Here is a 20294-nt window from a genome sequence, read left to right as displayed (position 1 = left end):
GAATATGAAGATGTGATTAATGAGTGAATGAGGATGAAGTTCTTACCCGGTGGTGGGATGCCCGGGAGGCCAGGCACACCTGGCGGAAGATGGTGGGGTGGAGGCCCCCCAGGGTGAAGTGGCTGCATGCTGCCCATGCTAACAAGGCCATCAACTGGGCCCTGCAAAGGTGGAAGGCCTGGCGGATAGCCACCCATCATGCCTTGAAGGACACAACAAATTTCAGACATGCATCATTAACATGCAACATGAGCTAAGTAATAACAACTATCCCCCACATGCACTACCAATGAATAAAGCACCCTTAGTACTGCATGATATAACAGCAATTAGTGCAATTATTTTGTTGCAATAAAGAACAAAATAAAAAGTTACAAATATGAGACCCAACATTTTGGGATGGATTAGTACTTAGTACACTATTATTTGTAGTTATTTTCCCTGGGGTAAATATGCTGCACGTTTTCAGTTAAATAATATAGTAAAGAGTTCTAGTAACAGCCTTCCCAAGGTCATAATTATTGCAAGCTGTTCAAACAGTGTGACCAGTTCTGCTGACTGCAATTCTAACTGAACAGTATGAACCCCATCATTCCACTCTGCCCACACTCATATGCCTATCATGGGTACACATGAGGGGAAATAGGAATGGAGGGAAATGAGGCGCATAGTCCTGATCACAAAGCATGGTTCTCCAGCTTGGGGGCCCGAATTGTTTAAGACTTCTACATCTACTGCTCCTTTCTAGCCTTACCACTGCTGGTAAGAATGGATTGTGCTTGGGCTTGAGCTGGGGAACAGCTTCTAAGAACCATCACAGTAAATGATATTTCATTCTTTAGATCTAAAAATGTGATAAAGATAAAACCTAAACCCTCCCAAGCCAACCAAGCCCAGGTCACTCAGGAGCCTACACACAGACTTTACGGAGGAATGGCTAGAGAATCAGGCTCTGCTGATACCAGAAAATGCCAAATGCCATCAGTCTCCAAGCTCAAATGTCCTCATATAAACCTTGACAGGGAGCATTTTAATTTGAGGTACACAATTTCTGTGAACAGAGGCTTTTATTCCTTTATTTTCAAACTGTACCCACACATGACAAAATATTTTCCACTGGCTAGAGAAGAGTTTCAGCAAACAAGTATTTTTGGCAGAAGGAATAAATTTAAGAAAAAAATTCAAAATGTCAAGGACTCACCTATCAAAAGACCTTTAAAACCACATGGCATTTTTTTTAAAACAAGAAAAACAACTTGACTTTTCTGGGATTTGTAATGATCATGATGAACAAGAACACAAAGCTCCCCCCAAAAAGGAATCACCTTTGGTCACAGCTTCTTGCAAAGGGAGGGTTGAGGGACTGGTGCCAAACCTCATTTTTATAAAATACTCTTTGTAGAGGGACTCTGTCAAACAGAGGAAAACTTCAGATTCTGAGAATTTTACTCTTGGACTTTCCCTGAAGATTTCAAAGATATTTATTTATAAAAGTTTGGTCTTTTAAGGCTATGAAATTACTAAAAATTCTGAGATCGATTCACCCTGCTTCACTAGTCATACCTAAGCTGACTGACAAACTTAAAATTACATAAACCAAATTACAAAAATTTGAATAATAATCTCTCTATACATAAGATTATGAGTTTTCATTTCTTTTTAAATGAAGAGTTCAGAGAGTAAAAACTACTTTTGAACAGACACCATCATCTTAATTAAACATGAAGAGATCCAATGCTACCAATCTTTTAACCACACCACCAGTTATAGCTTTTAGGGTTAAGTAGGTGGGAAATTTAAGGATGTTAAGAGGCTTTGCTTTCAATTACAAAAGCCCATCTGAACGCAGCCTTCACGGGCTGTGGTTGAAGAAATTATTAAGAACTGAAAGACATGACACTTGTCTTCATTAAACTGTACTTTGGCATTTATTATCCCAGTCACATGTGTTCAAATGAGCTTCAATGCTTGTAAGCAAAGCTGGTCTCAAGACAGCAACAAGGCTAATAAGTAAGACTCAGGCCCTAAGAAACCTGTAAAACCATGAAAAGTCACCCTCTTAGCTGCAGAGTTCCCCCTGAGGACCAAAGAGTGGTTACTGTAGAAAATGCTTGCTTTTCACTCCCAGGGCCCAGAAGTCTAGACAGCACACCCTAAATAATGGAGCAGGGGCTTTCTAGAGGGACCACCTTCCTCATCCATAGAGTTCTATAATGTTCTTCCCCAACAGGGAGCTAAAATGCTGCAGCTGCTGTTTTCTTTTCTTTTTTAAATTGTTTTTAGCTGTTTGTATTTATTCTGTTAATGTGTCCCCGGGTTTTGAAGTCAAGGGCACAGTGCCACAACGTCACACATCGAATAGAACAAAACAGGATGTCAATGAGGGAATTCTAACTTTCAAAGTCCCCATGTTCAAGGCCTGATTTCTAAAAACCTCTGGAACCCCATTAACCAAAATGGGCCATGGAATAGAGCAGGCGATTATGAGATTTGTTAGATCAACATCAGTTACACTGAAAGTACTGAAAGCCGTGATTCAGATGTGCTTTGGCGAGTGCAACTGCTGAGTTCAGCGACAGTGCATTTGAGAAGTTGCCATCACAAAAGTTAGGAGCGACAATGGAAAAGTTGGCCTATGCTACTCCTCCTTAAAAAGCAAAAACGAAACAGCAAAAACAGCATTCCAACAAGCCTGCCTTGAACAACACTATCTTGGACTTCCTGTGAAAGAGGTCAGACTGCTTGCTTAAGAAGAAACACAGGTGGCTTGTACAGACCTCACCAGGATTGGAGAGATCTCAAAGAAGGGGCCCGAGAAGTGGTCTGCAGGCTTCTCATTGGAGACATGTCAGACAAAGATATTCAATTCAAGAAGAGTCAAATTTGCTATGGCTACCAGAACCAGAGACAACACACACAAGCAAACCACATTCATCATTTTCTTTTTCTTTTTCTTTTTTTTTTTTAAATATGTGACTGGGATACTAACAGAAAATGCAGTTTAATGTAATTAAATAGAAAAGCATTACAGAGTGGGCACAATGAATTGAATAAGGACTTTGTATTCTATTTAGCAGTCATGCACATTGGTGACCAAGAAAGGATTTACAATTCATTGTCAAAAAATCCTTTTAAATGGTCAGTCTTTTAAGGATGGCTGCAGCAGAACAAGGCAAACTGAATACTGGAATGAGACGGGAAAATCAACACCACCTAAAGACTGGTTTTGTGTTTTCTCTTGGGAGTCCCTCTAGAACAGAATTCAGGGTCTATTTTCATATTTTCTGCTATAGTGCTCTATCAAGAGCAGTCTGGGGTGGAGAACATCACCAGACCATGCCCATAGCCAGGGAAGAGCTGCTCCCTACCAATCACCAGGGCTGGGCCCAGGGCCCATTTCTGGGGCAGAAGGGAGGCATTGCCCGTATGGGAAAGGCAATATAGGACAACATGGATGACTTCAAACTTTGAATCTGTCATGAGAAAAGGCAATAGACTGTGGCCTACTCCTTATTGGAGAAAAAAAAAATGAAGGAATTTCTTAAAGTGGAAAAAAATGGTCTTAGCTCCTGTTTTTACCTGCAACAGGTGTCAACTGCTGATTGAGCATCCCCATTGGTGTTGGTGGTGGCACCACCCCCATGAGAGCCCCCACAGGGGTGCCTGCTCGGGGAGAAGCACTCGGCTGCTGTTGCTGTGCTGCTCGCTCTCTCTCCTGCTGCTCAGCAACTTTAGCTGCCCGCTCTGTAAAGGCATTTCAGATTTTCAATTCTGTTTTTAACCCAGGAATTCAAAATACCATCCATTGCATTCAACAGGACTAGTAAAAACACAGGCAACAGTTCTGTCTCAATGGAAGGAACAGTAGATGACTAGTCTCAACACAGGAGGAGTCGGGCCGATTTCACTCGGTAACCTAGAGTCCAGCTTTCCTATCCCATCTTGAGAACTGGTCTGCAAAGATTTCAAGAATGTTAAGACTGCAACACACATTCAGAAAGCACAGGTTTTATGTAAACACGTCACCAGCATAACCACCATGGTTAATCTCACGAGGCACCCTGAAGATGAGAAGCGCTACCATTATTCTAGTATTAATAGCATTACAGATTATTTATAATTTCAACATGAAGCAATTCCATGGCCCATTATAATTTTTGGTACAATTGTTACTTACTATATATATTTCCTGATTCTTTGTACCCAATTTTACTTAGATTTGAGGACTCATGATGAGTGTCATGGGGTTTAGCAGCTGAAGAAAATTAACTCTGTAAGGGAAAAGTAGCTGACTGCCTCCTTCAAAAGGTTTTAGGGAAACAACTAATGTCTACATTCTAATGAAGCAAAGAAGTCATGTTTAATAAACCCCAAAGGAAAAAAATGCATTATACTTCAGGCTACAATCATCAGAAGCAGAGAATTATATATACGCGTATGTAGCAATGGACAATGTACTGAAAGAACCAGGTTTCCTGAAGCTGAGCACTTCAATACTGACCATAAACCACCCTAAGTCAATGAAAATTCCAGAGCCCCTCTTATTTCATTCAAAATGCAAAAAGAGCACTTGCTGTGGCAGTTCTGGGCCGTAGAATACATCCTGCTACCTCCCCACTCCCGGCCCTGAGCTACTCTGTTTGCATCTCCAGAGCCGGGAGCTCCAATGATCATGTTTCCAGTCTTTTTGGGAGCTAGCAAACTGAACCCCTACTGAAGAACTCCTGAAATGTTGTATTTCCAAAGCTCCCACCATATAGGATTTCTTGTCTCACCATTCATAAATAGAAGATCCCCCCACTCATCGCATAGGCAAATGGAGTCTGGGAGACAGGCAGTCACTTGTCCAAGGATATAGAGAGAACCAGCAACCTATGGCCCTAACTCCTGATATCACACTCCAACTGCCACACATAAACCCTCCAACATGGAACTCAACACCACTGATTTGAGGAGGGGGAAAATAGCTCAAGGTCATATAGCTTTACAGAGAATCAAGAAGCTACAGCTCCAGTCCTCCTTTAAGAATATGAAAGTCAAGCAATCAAAGGCCTCTTGGCTGTGACAGAGTTGCCTGCATAGCCTTATCATCACTAAGACTGTCCTAGTTTACAGACCCTTTGTACAACGAGTATGAGAGAAGAAGGCCATTTGAACAAACTATTTACTTGAGATAGCAGTAAAAAAAAAAAAAAAAAAAAAAAAAATTCGACCTAGAGTCCCACTTCAAATTCTAGTATTTTCATTATACAAGTGACACAGTAAAGTGGGAAAGCAAAAAAATGAAATGGAAAAAAAAAAAATAAATAAGGCCTATGGATTGAATATTGGACTGGCTACCCAAACTCCAAACTTTGGGTTTTGAATTCAACAAGAGAAAACATCAAAAGTTCAGATTTTATGTCTCAGGTAGATGCTGCTGAGTCATATAACTCCCGCCTCACTAGGTTCTCACTCACTTTCAGACTCCTCTTTGAATTTGGAAGAATGCTCCAGACGCCATCACCTCTCCCTGTCTTCAGTCCTACTCCAGTGTTTTTACCTTCACAGTATCTTCAGGTATCTCTCTCCTGCTCACACTCTAAATAACCAGCCACCCAGCACTGGCTTCATTTGCCTTGCTGCTGCTGCTGCTGTGTTGCTCATTCAGCAATATCCATGTGAGTTTAATTTCCAACACTCCTCCAGCTCAGTGGTATAGTAGGTCTTAACTTTCAATTAGGTCAGAAATATCAAAGCTCCACAAAGTTCTAGGTTCTTATGGAACTGATTAGCGTTTTTCAAAGAATATTCTGCAAAATATTAGTTCTTCAGGATATTCATAGGTACTACATAAATACCTAGTCAAATTTCAGAAAACGCCAGATAATATAAAACAGGTTATTTACCGGCGGTCTTAAAGTCTTTAATATGGGAATATGCGTGCTGTATGAAAGGAGTGAAGGTGAGCACTCCGCTTGATAAGGATAGAAGAGGGCCTCGGGCCTGACAACACACATACAGGAATATGCACCATAAGTTTCCACGAGAGAGAGTTTGGAATGCTTCTCAAACTGGTTTTGCCACAGAATGTTTTCTGGCTAAACATCTTGCAGGATTAGGATTCTCTGCAGAAGATCCTTGGAGAAGCCTGTCAGATAATTTCATAGTAATCAATCAATTATAATAAATGATTTTTTTTTAAAAGAAGTTTCTTTGGAGACTTCATAAATTTTAATAAAAGGGGCAACCTAAATAATTAATTTATGTTTGTCAGAAAATAACAGAACTGTACCACCTAAGAAGAGTAGTGGTTGACCATTGTAGAGAGGAGCTCTAAACTGGCAAAATGAACCAATATATAAAATTCCAGATGGAAAAAGTACAGCTCAAAGGGCAATAGTACTGCCTAATCTAATGTTTACTACTAATTTCTTTACTAAATCCATGTCTGATATTAAAACAAAAACAAAAACCCAACAACAAAAAACAAAAAGTCTCAAGTATTTGTCTCTAAATGGCTAAGAACCACCAAATTCTTGAATGACAGCTCATTGCCCAAAGTGATTTAATTAGAATAAAAGGAAAATAAAGGCAGTTGAGCTTTACAAAAAAGACCCAAATACCTTAGACGTAGTTATGAATACAGACACAGTATAGGCCAGGACTGACCTAGGAAACCAAGCACTTTGGCAAAGACTCAGCCTGAAGTTTAAATATATGGCTTAACAGAAGATCACTGATTTTAAGAGGCCCTTTTCAGATGAATTTTAATTAAAATTATATTTAACATCATTGCGCAATCATTCCCTAGCTCAACATGTGTGCTTACAGGGCTCAATGAAAGAAAAAAAATCATGCAATTTTTAGTAGCAAAATATTTTGGAGAAATTTGCAGGGGAAAATACAACACCAGGATCAGAGGCCAAGTCAGGGGCAGTGCTCTGCTCAGTCAGGACAAGGCTGGCATCTAAAATGGCTGGGTGCCATTTAGAACAGTCCCCACAATAAAGTTCATGTGCAAGTGGTAAGAACGAGAGTAAAACCTGTCTGCACGCGTGCATTCCTGAAACACCCCCTTGCTTTGAAAGACAGTTGTGCCTAGGCTCTATTTACCTTCATATTCTGCTTTCTTGGCTGTCTCAAGATTTCTCCATTCTGTCCCCACAAGGCGGCTGAGCTCCCCGAAAGAGTAGTCTGGGTGTTGGGCCTTAATCACAGCCCTCATCTCACTGCTGAACAGGATGTAGCCACTCATGTTGATTTTCCGTTTGGAGCCTTCCTTCTTTGCACTGCCTTTGGCAGACTTTGGGGTAGACTGTAAGACAGAAAGGTCTTATGGTGCATCAAAACATTACATTTGGTTAACTGCTCAAAATCTCAGAAGCCAGCTGGCTCACGTCTGTAATCCCAGCCCTTTGTGAGGCTGAGGCGGGCGGATCACGAGGTCAAGAGATTGAGACCATCCTGGCTAACACAGTGAAACCCCGTGTCTACTAAAATAAAAATACAAAAAGTTAGCTGGGCGTGGTGGCAGGTGCCTGTAGTCCCAGCTACTCAGGAGGCTGAGGCAGGAGAATGGCGGGAACCGGGGAGGCGGAGCTTGCAGTGAGCTGAGACCGTGCCACTGTACTTAAATTTCAGAAGCCAGGAACATGTGATTCAACAGTTACTGCTTTATTGACATGTTTGGTTCACAGCTGGCTATTTTCTTGGTCAAAACACACCTCTTCCTTACCTATTACCATGTAAGAAATAAATGAAAGTTTCGCTGAATTTCATGGCTGCAATCTGTAATGGTGACCCCACAATTAAGTCTTGAGAAAATTCTTTTTTTTTTTTGATATAGGGTCTTGCTCTGTCACCACGCTGGAGCACAGTGGTGCAATCATAGCTCACTGCAGCCTTGATTTCCCAGGCTCAAGTGATTCTCCTGCCTCAGCCTGCTGAGTAGCTGGGACTATAGGTGTGCATCACCATGCCTTATTTTTTTCTTTTTGAGACACAGTCTCGCTCTGTCGCCCAGACTGGAGTGCAGTGGCCGGATCTCAGCTCACTGCAAGCTCCGTCTCCCGGGTTTATGCCATTCTCCTGCCTCAGCCTCCCGAGTAGCTGGGACTACAGGCACCCACCACCTCGCCTGGCTAGATTTTTTTGTATTTTTTAGTAGAGACGGGGTTTCACCATGTTAGCCAGGATGGTCTCGATCTCCTGACCTCATGATCCACCTGTCTCAGCCTCCCAAAGTGCTGGGATTACAGGCTTGAGCCACCGCGCCCAGCCTACTAATTTTAAACATTTTTAGTAGAGATGAGATTTCACTATGTTGCCCAATCTGGTCTTGAACTCCTGAGCTCAAATGATCCTCCTGCCTTGGCCTCCCAAAGTGCTGGGATTACAGACATGAGCCACCATGCCTGGCCAAGTCTTGTAAAAATTCTGAACGAGAAAAAAATAAACCAACAGAGATCACCTCAACCAAAAGATAACGTCCTACATAAGGAGAGATTAAAAAGACATGGGTAATAAAAGCTAAAGGCAAACAGGGTGATGTTGCTCCTTATTGCTTTTCTTCAGCACAAGGAAGAGTCTTCTAACTAAGCCCGCCATTAAAATAGCTACGAAATTTTAAAGATATTAATTTTAAATTAATGGTATTAACATAATTATTAATGGGATAATGACATAATTTTTGTCAATTAAAAATAAATGAGTAAATCATGGCACTGACAAATTAAAAACTGTTCCTTCCTGTAGAATTCTAAGTTAAAGCTCACATATGGATGTCACTTTACTTTGGTTTTGAGTCTGCTGCAAACCAAAGGTGGTAATAAGACAAGTAACAGGAACTTGTCACCTTCACCTGTGGGGGTGTGTAGGGCATGAGGTCCAGCTCACTGGCCAGGGGGGTCTGAAGTTGAGGTAGCGAAGGAGGTTCAATGACCTCACTATCTTCTTCACCCATCTCTTCAATATCATCATCTCCACCTTCTAACTCGGCAAATTTAGCTTCTAGCAACTGGATCTTCTTTTCCAACAAAGGTGATGGCTCCTTCTGAGGAACAATTGGTTTTCTGAAAAAAGTGACATAAAAAACCTAAAATCACCTAATGCCCCTCCAGAATGAGCCAGAAAGCAGTGTTCCACTTTAACAACTACAAGTGACTTCTTGCAATCTGCAATATATGCTCTAAAGGCAGCATGGAAAGACTTCAAATGTGTGTTTATGAAATTACTTCTACTTAGGGATGTTTGTTTTTAAATAATTATACTGAATATCCACAAAAGCATTGTGTCCAAAGTTGGGATCTAGTTGCCTATATACAGCAAAAAGAGTTTTCATAATCTGTGCAACTAAGAAATCTCCTAACAGACGATATAAACCAGAACTAAGTGTTTCTGCCTCATTCCACAATTACTGGAGTCTATGCCAAGGGCACTATTAGAGCAGCTACCAGGTCCCAGCAGATTATGAAGTCTTTCCTTTAATCTTTAACTGAATAAAGATTTTCTATTTGAAATATTTACTACTCTAGTTTAAGATCTAATAAAAAATTAAAAACACTAGACTACACTATATTAGTATCAGTTAATGGAAGTGCTCTTTTTTCCTTAGTTTTTCAAGCTTTACCTGAAGTAGTAAATTTCATCATCTACCACTTTAGCAGAGAGTGAAAACCTCTTCAATCCTTTGAATTTCTTCATCTGCTTGTCACTCTCATTGTAGCGGCTCTCACAAAGCAGAATGTCATTTTCTGGTATTTCAGTTGGCCTGCAGGAGAGGAAGTCCTTGAATGACAACACAGCACACTTTCCTGAAAAAGAAAATTAGGAAGAAATTAAAGGAGTAAACTGTGGTCATAGTTAATAATTGTTTTATTATTTTTGGATGAATACATTCATATAATTAAAAATTTAAAAGACATGAAAGGGGCTAGGCATGGTGGCTTACACCTGTAATCCCAGCACTTTGAGAGGCTGAGGTGGGCAGATCTCTTGAGCTCAGGAGTTTGAGACCAGCCTGGGCAACACAGTGAGACTCCCAACTTCTACAAAAAATCCAAAAAATTAGCCGGGTGTGGTGGTGCATGCCTGTAGTCCCAGCTACTTGGGAGGCTGAGGTGGGAATCATCTGAGTCAGGGAAGTCTGAGTGTGAGGCTACCGTGAGCTGTGATTGCACTACTGCACTCCAGCCTGGGTGATAGAGTGAGACCCTATGTCAAGAAAGAAAAAAAAAAAGAGTGAGACCCTATGTCAAGAAAGAAAAAAAAAAAGATATAAAACAATATGTACTGGCATAAGGATAGAATATACAGGTCAACAGAATAGAACTGAAAGTGTAGAAATAAACCAATATAAATAGGGCTTTTATGGGCAAGTGATTTTTAATAAGGGTTCCAAGACAATTCAATGGGGGAAAGAATACTCTTTTCAACAGATGGTACGGTAACAGGACAAGTAGATTTCTACTTCTGCACATGAATGCAGTTGAATTCCTACCTCCTATCATATATAAAAATTAATTTGGCCAGGTGCAGTGGCTCATGCCTGTAATCCCAGTACTTTGGAGAAGTTCAGGCAGGCGAATCATGAGGTCAAGAGATCGAGACCATCCTGGCCAACATGATGAAACCCCTGTCTCTACTAAAAATACAAAAATTAGCTGGGCGTGGTGGTGTGCACCTGTAGTCCCAGCTACTCAGGAGGCTGAGGCAGGAAAATCGCTTGAACCCAGGAGGCGGAGGTTGCAGAGAGCTAAGATGACGCCACTGCACTCCAGCCTGAGTGAAGGAGCGAGACTCCGTTTAAAAAAAAAAAAAATTAATTCAAAATGGGCTGGGTGCAGTGGCTCACGTCTGTAATCCCAGCCCTTTGGGAGGCCAAGGCGGGTGGATCACCTGAGGTCAGGAGTTCGAGACCAGCCTGACCAACACGATGAAACTTCGTCTCTACTAAAAACACAAAAAAATTAGCTGGGCGTGGTGGTGCAATCCTGTAAGCCCAGCTACTCGGGAGGTTAAGGCAGGAGAATTGCTTGAACCTGGGAGGCAGAGGCTGCAGTGAGCCAAGAGCACCCCACTGCACTCCAGCCTGGGCAACAGAGCGAGACTCAGTCACACACACACACACACACACACACAAAAAAAAAAAAAAAAAAAAAAAAAGGGTTTTATCAAAATTAAGAACTTCTGTGCTCCAAAGGATACTACAAAAAAAGTAAAAAGATAAGCCATAGAAGAAAATATTGGCAAATCATATATCTAGTAAGAGTCTAGTATATAGAATATATATTTCTACAACTCAACATTAAGACAAATACATAATGCAATTAAAAAATGTGCAAAAGATATAAATTGACATGTCTCTAAAAAAAGACATACAAATGTCCAATAGGCACATGAAACAATGCTTAAAATCATTCATCATCAGGGAAATGCAAATCAAAACGGCAATGAAATACTACTTCACACCCCATTAAGATGCCTGTATTAAAAAAAAAACCCAAAACAGAAAATAACAAGTGGTGGCAAGGATGTGAAGAAAATGGAACCCTTATATCTTGGTGGGACTGTAAAACGGTGCAGCTGCTGTGGAAAATAGTTAGGCATTTGCTCCAAAAAGTTAAACACTGAGTTACCATAAGACCTAGCAATTCTATTTCTAGGTATATATCTAAAAGAAATCAGAGGATCAAATACTTGTACACCACTGATAAGAGCAGTTTTACTCACAATAGCTAAAATGTGAAAACAACCTACATGTCCATTAACAGATGTAGTATACATATAATGGAATATACAGTCTTAGGAATAAAATTCTGATATACGGTATAACATGGATAAGCCTTGAAAACATTATGCTAACTATGCCAGATACAAAGGGACAAATATTGCATGATTCCACTTACATGCAGTATCTAGAATAGGCAAAATTCATGAACAAAAAGTAGAACAGAGATTCCTAGGGCCAGGGGGGAAGGGGAAAATAAAGAGCTGTTTAACGGGTACAAAGTTTTTATTTGGGATAATGAAAAAATTCTAGAAATGAACAGTGGCGATGGCTGTACAGTATTGTCAATGGACTTAAAGCCACTGAACTGTGTATTTAAAAATAGTTAAGGCTGGGCGTGGTAATCCTAGCACTTTGGGAGGCCAAGGTGGGCGGATCACCTGAGGTCAGGAGTTTGAGACCAGCACCACCAACATGGCGAAACCCCGTCTCTACTAAAAATACAAAAATTATCCAGGCATAGTGGCATGCACCTGTAATCCCAGTTACTTAGGAGGCTGAGGCAGGAGAATCACTTGAACCTGGGAGGCAGAGGTTGCAGGCAGCCGAGACTGTGCCACTGACTCCAGCCTGGGTGACAGAGAAAGACTCCGTCTCCAAAAAAAAAAAAGCCGCTGACTCCAGCCTGGGTGGCAAAGACTCCTTCTCAAAAAAAAAAAAAAAAAAGTTAAAATGATGAATTTTATGACATATATAAAACAATAAAAAACTTCCATAAATGGCAGCATATTACTTAAAACTGTTTTGCACCTGAATTTTGTCACAAAATAATATGTCTTGGAGATCACGGCTTGTATGAATGTACCAAGTTTATTCAACTAGTTTCCTGTTGATGGATATCTATGTTGTTTCCCAATGTTTGCTCTTCTGCTGATGCTAAACAATGCTGAAATAAGTAATTTAAGACATATCAATTTGCACATAGGTGAATACATCTGAAGCATAAATTTCTAGAAGTATAAAAGCTGAGTCAAAGGGTATGTATACACTTTTTAAATTTTTGTAAGTATTATCAAATTGCCTTCCATAAAGGGTGTCCTAATTCAGACTACCACAAAGTAGGTAGATACCATTTCCTCATGCTGTTGTCAACTAGTGAGAAACGTTTTCTGTATCTTTGACAATTTGATACATAATCTGAAAAAAAAAAGAAGAAGAAGAAAAAGAAAGGAAAAAAAGTATCTGGGTAGCTTTAACTGGCATTTCTCTAATGGCTGAGGTTGGGTATATTTTCTTTTCTTTTTTTTTTTGATCTCAGCTCACCGCAGCCTCTGCCTCCCGGGTTCAACCAATTATCCTGCCTCAGCCTCCCGAGTAGCTGGGATTACAGGCATGTGCCACCATGACCGGCTAATTTTTTTTTTTTTTTTTTAGTAGAAATGGAGTTTCACCGTGTTGGCCAGGCTGGTCTCGAACTCCTGACCTGAGGTGATCCGCCTCCCAAAGTGCTGGGATTACAGGCGTGAGCCACCGTGCCCAGCCGGGTATATTTTCATTTGTTTAAGAATCACTGGTAGTTTCTTTTTTTTTTTTAAGATGGAGTCTCGCTCTGTCACTCAGGCTGGAGCGCAGTGGTGCGATTCTGGCTCACTGCAACCTCTGCCTCAGTCTCCCGAGTAGCTGGGACTACAGAGGCCTACCAACATGTCCAACTAATTTTTGTAGTTTTAGTACAGACAAGGTTTCACCATGCTGGCCAGGCTGGTCTCCAAATCCTGACCTCAAGTGATCCGCCCACCTCAGCCTCCCAAAGTGCTGGCATTATAGGCGTGAGTCATCACACCGGGCCCTAGTAATTTATTTCTGCTCTCCCTTATCTTCTTTGTCCATTTTCCTGCTGGATGTTGATCTTCATCTAATTGCTTTATAGGAGCTCTTCATCTACAAGGAAAATCAGATCTTTGTCTATGATAAACATTGCAAATATTTTCTCAAGATTGTCATTTTTGTTTTTGCCAGTTTTGGTCGTATAGATATTTTCCATTTTTATATAGTTGAATTTATCAGTATTTTATTGTATGAGTTCTGGCTTTTACATCAGAGATTAAAAAAATTTCTTTCCCATGGTTTCTTTTGGTATATTTGTTAATTTTATGTTTATTTAAATTTATAATTCATCTGGGAATCTATCTTGAAGTTAAGATGTGGGATATGGCTACAATTTTATTTTTCCAAGTGGTTACTGAATTTCCAAACACTATTTAGAGAAAAATACATCTTTCCCCACTTATCTGATATGCCACTTTTACCATATATTATATTTGCTAAACTTTCTATTTTGTTCAAATAACCTGTTTACTCATATATAGTTTTAATTGTTATAGTGCTAAAAGTTTTAGTATCTGGTAAGGACAGATCCCCTTTCACTATACTTTTCAGAATTTTCCTGAGTTTTTCTTTTTTTGAGACAGGGTCTCACTTTGTTGCCCAGCCTGAAGTGCAGTGGTAAGATGACAGCTGCTCACTGCAGCCTCAATCTCCCCGGCTCAAGTGATCCGCACACCTCAGCCCCCCACCCCAGGTAGCTTCGACTACAGGCAAGTGCTACTTAGCTAATTTTTGTACTTTTTGTAGAAATGGGGTTTTGCCATCTTGCCCAGGCTGGTCTCAAACTCCTAGGCTCAAGTGATCCACCCACCTCGGCCTCCCAAAGTGCTGGGATTGATAACAGGAGTGAGCCACTGTGCCCGATCCTAAGATGGAGTCTTGCTCTGTCGCCCAGGCCGAGTGCAGTGGCGCGATCTCGGCTCACTGCAAGCTCTGCCTCCCAGGTTCACGCCATTCTCCTGCCTCAGCCTCCCAAGAAGCTGGGACTACAGGTGCCCACCACCACGCCCTACTAATTTTTTGTATTTTTAATAGAGACAGGGCTTCACCATGTTATTAAGGATGGTCATGATCTCCTGACCTCGTGATCTGCCTGCCTCGGCCTCCCAAATTGCTGGCATTACAGGCATGAGCCACCACGCCTGGCCTTCAATATGATTTTTAAAATGAGTTCATGTAGTATCAACTTCCTCACAAGCAAATTCCCACTGGCATATCTAATGGGATCATATTAAAGATTAATTTAGGAGGATGGACATCTTTATGACGTTGAAACCTATCTAGGCCTATGGTATTGCTTTGCAGTTTGTTCAAGCATTCGTTCAATAACATTTTAAAAGTTTTTTCATACAGATGTGGCATATATCTTGTTAAGTTTATCTAAGGTATTTTATCTTACTAGTACTGAATCTTTTAAGATAATAGATTTGTTATTTATTTATATTCAATCATCTTACTTCTCTTACTGTTCGCCATGATTTCTTAAGTTGATGCTCTTGATTTTTCACCTCCTTACTTTTCTTATTTTAGACTTCTGTTTCTTCAAACTCCACTGGCTAATACCTCTAGAACAATGTTAAGTAAGTGTGATAAGGACACCCCTATTTTGTTTCTTTTTTTTTTCTGAGACAGAGTCTTGCTCTGTTGCTAGGCTGCAGTGTAGTGGCTCAATCTTGGCTCATTGCAACCTCCACCTCCCGAGTTCAAGTGATTCTCTTGCTTCAGCCTCCCCAGTAGCTGGGGTTAAAGGCACCCGCCACCACACCCAGCTAATTTTTATATTTTTAGTAGAGATGGAATTTCACCATGTTGACCAGGCTGGTCTCGAATTCCTGACCTCAGGTGATCCGCCCACCTTGGCCTCTCAAAGTGCTGGGATTACAGGTATGAGCCATCGCACCCAGCCAGAACATCCCTAGTTTGCTCTTGACCTTAACAGGAATGTTCATAGCTAACAACTTATTAAATATGTACATGGGCTGGGCACGGTGGCTCAAGCCTGTAATCCCAGCACTTTGGGAGGCCGAGACGGGCGGATCACAAGGTCAGGAGATCAAGACCATCCTGGGGAACACGGTGAAACCCCATCTCTACTAAAAAATACAAAAAAACTAGCCGGGCGAGGTGGCGGGCGCCTGTAGTCCCAGCTACTTGGGAGGCTGAGGCAGGAGAATGGCGTAAACCCGGGAGGCAGAGCTTGCAGTGAGCTGAGATCCGGCCACTGCACTCCAGCCTGGGCGACAGAGCGAGACTGTCTCAAAAATAAAATAAAATAAAATAAAAGAACATGTACATGAAAAACAGGTCAGAAATATTTCCAAAGCTTAAAATAGCTACAATTACTATCACTGCTTTGAACTTACACAGCACTTTATTTACATAATTCAAAGGCCTTTTAATTCAGAAAAGGGATAATTACAATTTTCCATATTTTATCGAAGGAAAAATAGACATTAGGAAAAAATAATAATTCTGTTGACAACCAGAGTAAAAGTGATTCGTGGCTTTGGAATGGAGGTGGTATCTGTGTGTCCTGACTTGGGGCTCCGACCAACCCCCCGAAAGACAGGGAAAAGACGAAAGTTTAGAAAACTTCATTTAATAAAGTATTAAAAAATTATCAAGACCTGCTGGATTTTGATTGGAACTGCAATGAACCAACAGATCAATTTGGGGGGAACTGATATCTTTATAATATTGAATTTTCCAGCTATAAATATGATGGATAACTTTCATATATTTATGTCTTCAATTTCTCAATAATTTTCTTATAGTTGTGTGTGTGTGTGTGCATGTGCACACGTGCATGTGCAGGTACCCTACACATCTTTGCTTCTTTGTTTTTTTTTTTTTGGTAGAAAGAGTTTCATTCTGTTGTCCAGGCTGGTCTTGAACTCCTGGTCTGAAGCGACTCTCCCACCTTGGCCTCTCAAAGTGTTTGGACTACAGACGTGAGCCACCACGTTGGCTATCTTTTAAAGATTTATTCTTGGCCGGGCACCATGGCTCACCCCTGTAATTTTAGCACTTTGGGAGGCCGAGGCGGGCACCTCACGAGGTCAAGAGATCAAGACCATCCTGGCCAACATGGTGAAACCCCGTCTCTACTAAATATACAAAAATTAGCTGGGCATGGTGGCACATGCCTGGAGTCCCAGCTGCTAGGGAGGCTGAGGCAGGAGAATCGCTTGAACCCAGGAGGCAGAGGTTGCAGTGAGCCGAGCACTCCAGCCTGGGCAACAGAGTGAGACTCCATCTCAAAAAGAAAAAAAGGATTGGCCAGGCGCAGTGGCTCACGCCTGTAATCCCAGCACTTTGGGAGGCTGAGGCCGGCAGATCACGAGGTCGGGAGACCAAGACCATCCTGGCCAACATGGTGAAACCCCGTCTCTACTAAAAAACAATTATCCTGGTGTGGTGGCACATGCCTGTAGTACCAGCTACTCAGGAGGCTGAGGCAGGGGAATAGCTTGAACCCGGGAGGTGGAAGTTGCGGTGAACTGAGATTGCACCATTGCACTCCAGCCTGGGCAACAAGAGGGAAACTCCATCTTAAAAAAAAAAAAATATATATATATATATATATATTCCTAGGTATTGAATGCAAATGGTAATAATTTTCTAATTGCTCACTGATGGGATATGGATACAGAAATAGAAATACTGGGGCCAGGTAAGGTGGATCACGCCTATAATCCCAGCACTTTTGGGGCGGCTGAGCAGGGAGGATGCTTGAGGCCAAGAGTTTGAGAGCAGCCTGGGAAACAGGGAGACCTCATCTCCACAAAAAATAAATTAAAAAAAAAAAAATTAGCTGGGAGTGGTGGTACATCCCTATAGTCCCAGCTACTTGGAAGGCTGAGATGCGAGAATTGCTTGCACCTAGGAGTTGGAGGCTGCAGTGAGTTATGATTGTACCATTGCATTCCAATCTGGATAACAAAGCGAGATCTTGTCTCAAAAAAAAAAACAACAAAAAACTACTTCATATTTTCATTTACTAATTTTAATAGTTTATCTGAATATCTCTTGGATTTTGAAAAAAAATGGCCCTTTTGTTTATCCTTTCAAATCTTTAGATCTTTTATTTTCCTTGCCTTACTAAGGACAGTTTTTAAATTAATGAAACGTTATAAAAATCTACTGTGAAGGGAACAAAACCTGCAAATAAATTAGGAATTGGCATGTTTCAAGAGCCCAGGTTCCTGGAAATTTTATCATCTAAGGGGTTAAGGGTAGAGGTACCATCTGCCAGATGTGGCCATCTGATTACTGTTTAAGTTCTTTTTTTTTTGAGACGGAGTCTCACCCTGTCACTCAGGCTGGAGTCCAGCGGAGTGATCTCGGCTCACTGCAACCTCTCCCTCACAAGTTAAAGCGATTCTCCTCCCTCAGCCTCCTGAGTAGCTGGGATAGGCATGCGCTACCACAGCTGACTAATTTTTCTGTATTTTTAGTAGAGATGGAGTTTTACCATGTTGGACCGGCTGGTCTTGAACTCCTGATCTCAAGTGATCCACCTGCCTCAGCCTCCCAAAGTGCTGGGATTACAGGTGTGAGCCACTGTGCCTGGCTTGATTACTGTTTAAGTTAATGAAAACAGATCTTCAACAAAACTGAAAAAAGAACATAACCGCTGGAAAAACAGGATTGTCTCCTTCTGCGTATGTAACGGAAGATGAAAAAATGATACCTCATCTAATTATCTTCAAAACTTCTATTTCAGAGACAAAAAAGTACAAAAATATGATTTACATTTAATAGTGTGTATAGTTAATACAAAGCTTGTATAACAAAACCCTTTTTCCCTGGAGGCTGGGAACAGTGAATTCCACAAGCTAGGCTGAAATCCCACTTTGTGATTACAAGATGTATTTTCTTTTGGGTTTTATCTCAAGATGAAGTTACTTATATTTCATTGTATGCCTGTTATCCTACCTAATATTGCTGGCACCTCCTTTAATTCTCAAAAGACAACCTAGGTTTTAGTTCTGGCCCACTCCTTGGGTAGTAACTTCACCTTTCTGACAATATCAGCATCTTTCTTTCAGGGTCATGTTGATAATTAAATGAGATCCTGGATATAAAACTGGTATATAAACTGTAGAATGCAACACATTTTCTTTCTTTTCTTTTTTTTTTTTTTTTTTTGTTACATAGAGTCTTGCTCTGTCACCCAGGCTGGAGTGCAGTGGCTTGATCTCGGCTTACTACAACCTTCACCTCTCGGGTTCAAACGATTCTCCTGCCTCAGCCTCCCTAGTAGCTGGGATTATAGGTGCACATCACCACGCCTGGCTAATTTTTGTATTTTTAGTAGAGACGGGGTTTCACTGTATTGGCCAGGCTGATCTTGAACTCCTGACCTCATGATCTGCCCACCTCGGCCTCCCAAAGTGCTGGGATCACAGGCATGAGCCACCACGCCTGGCCAAGGTGAAGTTGACCACGTTGACCAGGCTGGTCTCTAACTCCTGATCTCAGGTGATCTGCCCGCCTAAACTCCCAAAGTGCTGGGATTACAGGCATGAGCCACCGTGCCTGGCCAGAATGTAACACGTTCTTTTTTTTTTTTTTTTTTTTTTGAGACTGAGTCTCGATCTGTCCCCCAAGCTGGAGTGCAGTGGCACGATCTCGGTTCACTGCAAGCTCCGCCTCCCGGGTTCACGCCATTCTCCTGCCTCAGCCTCCTGAGTAGCTGGGACTACAGGCGCCCGCCACCGCGCCCGGCTAGTTTTTTTGTATTTTTTTAGTAGAGACGGGGTTTCACCGGGTTAGCCAGGATGGTCTCGATCTCCTGACCTCGTGATCCGCCCGTCTCGGCCTCCCAAAGTGCTGGGATTACAGGCTTGAGCCACCGTGCCCGGCCCAGAATGTAACACATTCTAACAGGCATCTTTAGAAAGAAATTACTCCAAGTTATGTCAGTGAAAATGGAGGAGTAGTGAGCTCTAAGGGACATTCCTTCAAAGAAACAGTGAAAAAAGCAGAATAAATGTTATTGGAACTCTGTAAGATAGTCAAGGTTTACAGCAACCGAGCAAATGCTTAATTTAAAAAAGTGACTGAAACTTGGCAGGAGAGCTTTGTGGCATTTTAACTTATCCTCACTCCATCCCTTACCTTCTGTCTCAGTGGCAGCCTTGAAGACGGCAGCCTCTATTCCTGGTGTAAGATTGTGGTGATAGAGGAAGCAAAACAGCTCTATGCCCAAAGAACTGTGGTCATCTGTTTTGACCTGTCAGGCAGCTTTCTAAACACTAATGCAAAGTGCTTGCCTTTATTTTGCTTAACCGGGAATTCTCTCAGGGTGGAGAAGTGTCTAAAGTTCTTTTGTCAAAAACATTTTGTCTTAGTCTATTTGTGCTGCTGTAACAGAATACCACAGACTGGGTAATTTATAAAGAACAGTTTTCTCACTGTTCTGGAGGCTGGAAAATACAAGATAAAGGCGCCAGCATCTGGCAAGGGCTTTCTTGCTATGTCATCATATGGCAGAAGGCAGAGGACAAGAGTGTAAGAGACAACAAATCCATTCAGACAGAGTAGACCCATTTACATGAGCCCCCTTCTTTTTGAGACAGAGTCTCTCTGTCACCTAGGCTGGAGTGCAGTGGCGCAGTCTCAGCTCACTACAAGTTCCGCCTCCTGGGTTCACGCCATTCTCCTGCCTCAGCCTCCCAAGTAGCTGGTACTA

At 41.5% G+C, this 20294-nt stretch overlaps 1 protein-coding gene and 1 pseudogene across 50 annotated transcripts in view; one reads left to right on the top strand and one right to left on the bottom strand.

Annotated features, from left to right (window-relative positions):
• PBRM1 (polybromo 1) overlaps positions 1 to 20294 on the bottom strand; it is a 145719-nt gene that overhangs the window by 9910 nt on the left and 115515 nt on the right. For 20 of the 50 annotated variants that reach the window (XM_038003810.2, XM_073010060.1, XM_073010065.1 and 17 more), the window contains 5 exons: positions 9611 to 9794; positions 8843 to 9053; positions 7096 to 7297; positions 3580 to 3744; positions 47 to 202 (listed from right to left, as the gene is read on the bottom strand). In XM_038003810.2, the coding sequence (XP_037859738.1) occupies positions 47 to 202; positions 3580 to 3744; positions 7096 to 7297; positions 8843 to 9053; positions 9611 to 9794 (918 nt within the window). The remainder of the gene's footprint in view (positions 1 to 46; positions 203 to 3579; positions 3745 to 7095; positions 7298 to 8842; positions 9054 to 9610; positions 9795 to 20294) is intronic. The other 30 variants (XM_073010076.1, XM_073010080.1, XM_073010084.1 and 27 more) reach the window with 3 other exon arrangements.
• On the top strand, positions 5923 to 6061 carry LOC119626075 (U6atac minor spliceosomal RNA; annotated as a pseudogene).

Source organism: Chlorocebus sabaeus, chromosome 22, assembly GCF_047675955.1.
Source record: "Chlorocebus sabaeus isolate Y175 chromosome 22, mChlSab1.0.hap1, whole genome shotgun sequence".
In the NCBI taxonomy this organism is placed as follows: Eukaryota; Metazoa; Chordata; class Mammalia; order Primates; family Cercopithecidae; genus Chlorocebus; species Chlorocebus sabaeus.
Note: the sequence above shows the minus strand (reverse complement) of the source record. Positions and strands in the feature narration are given on the sequence as shown.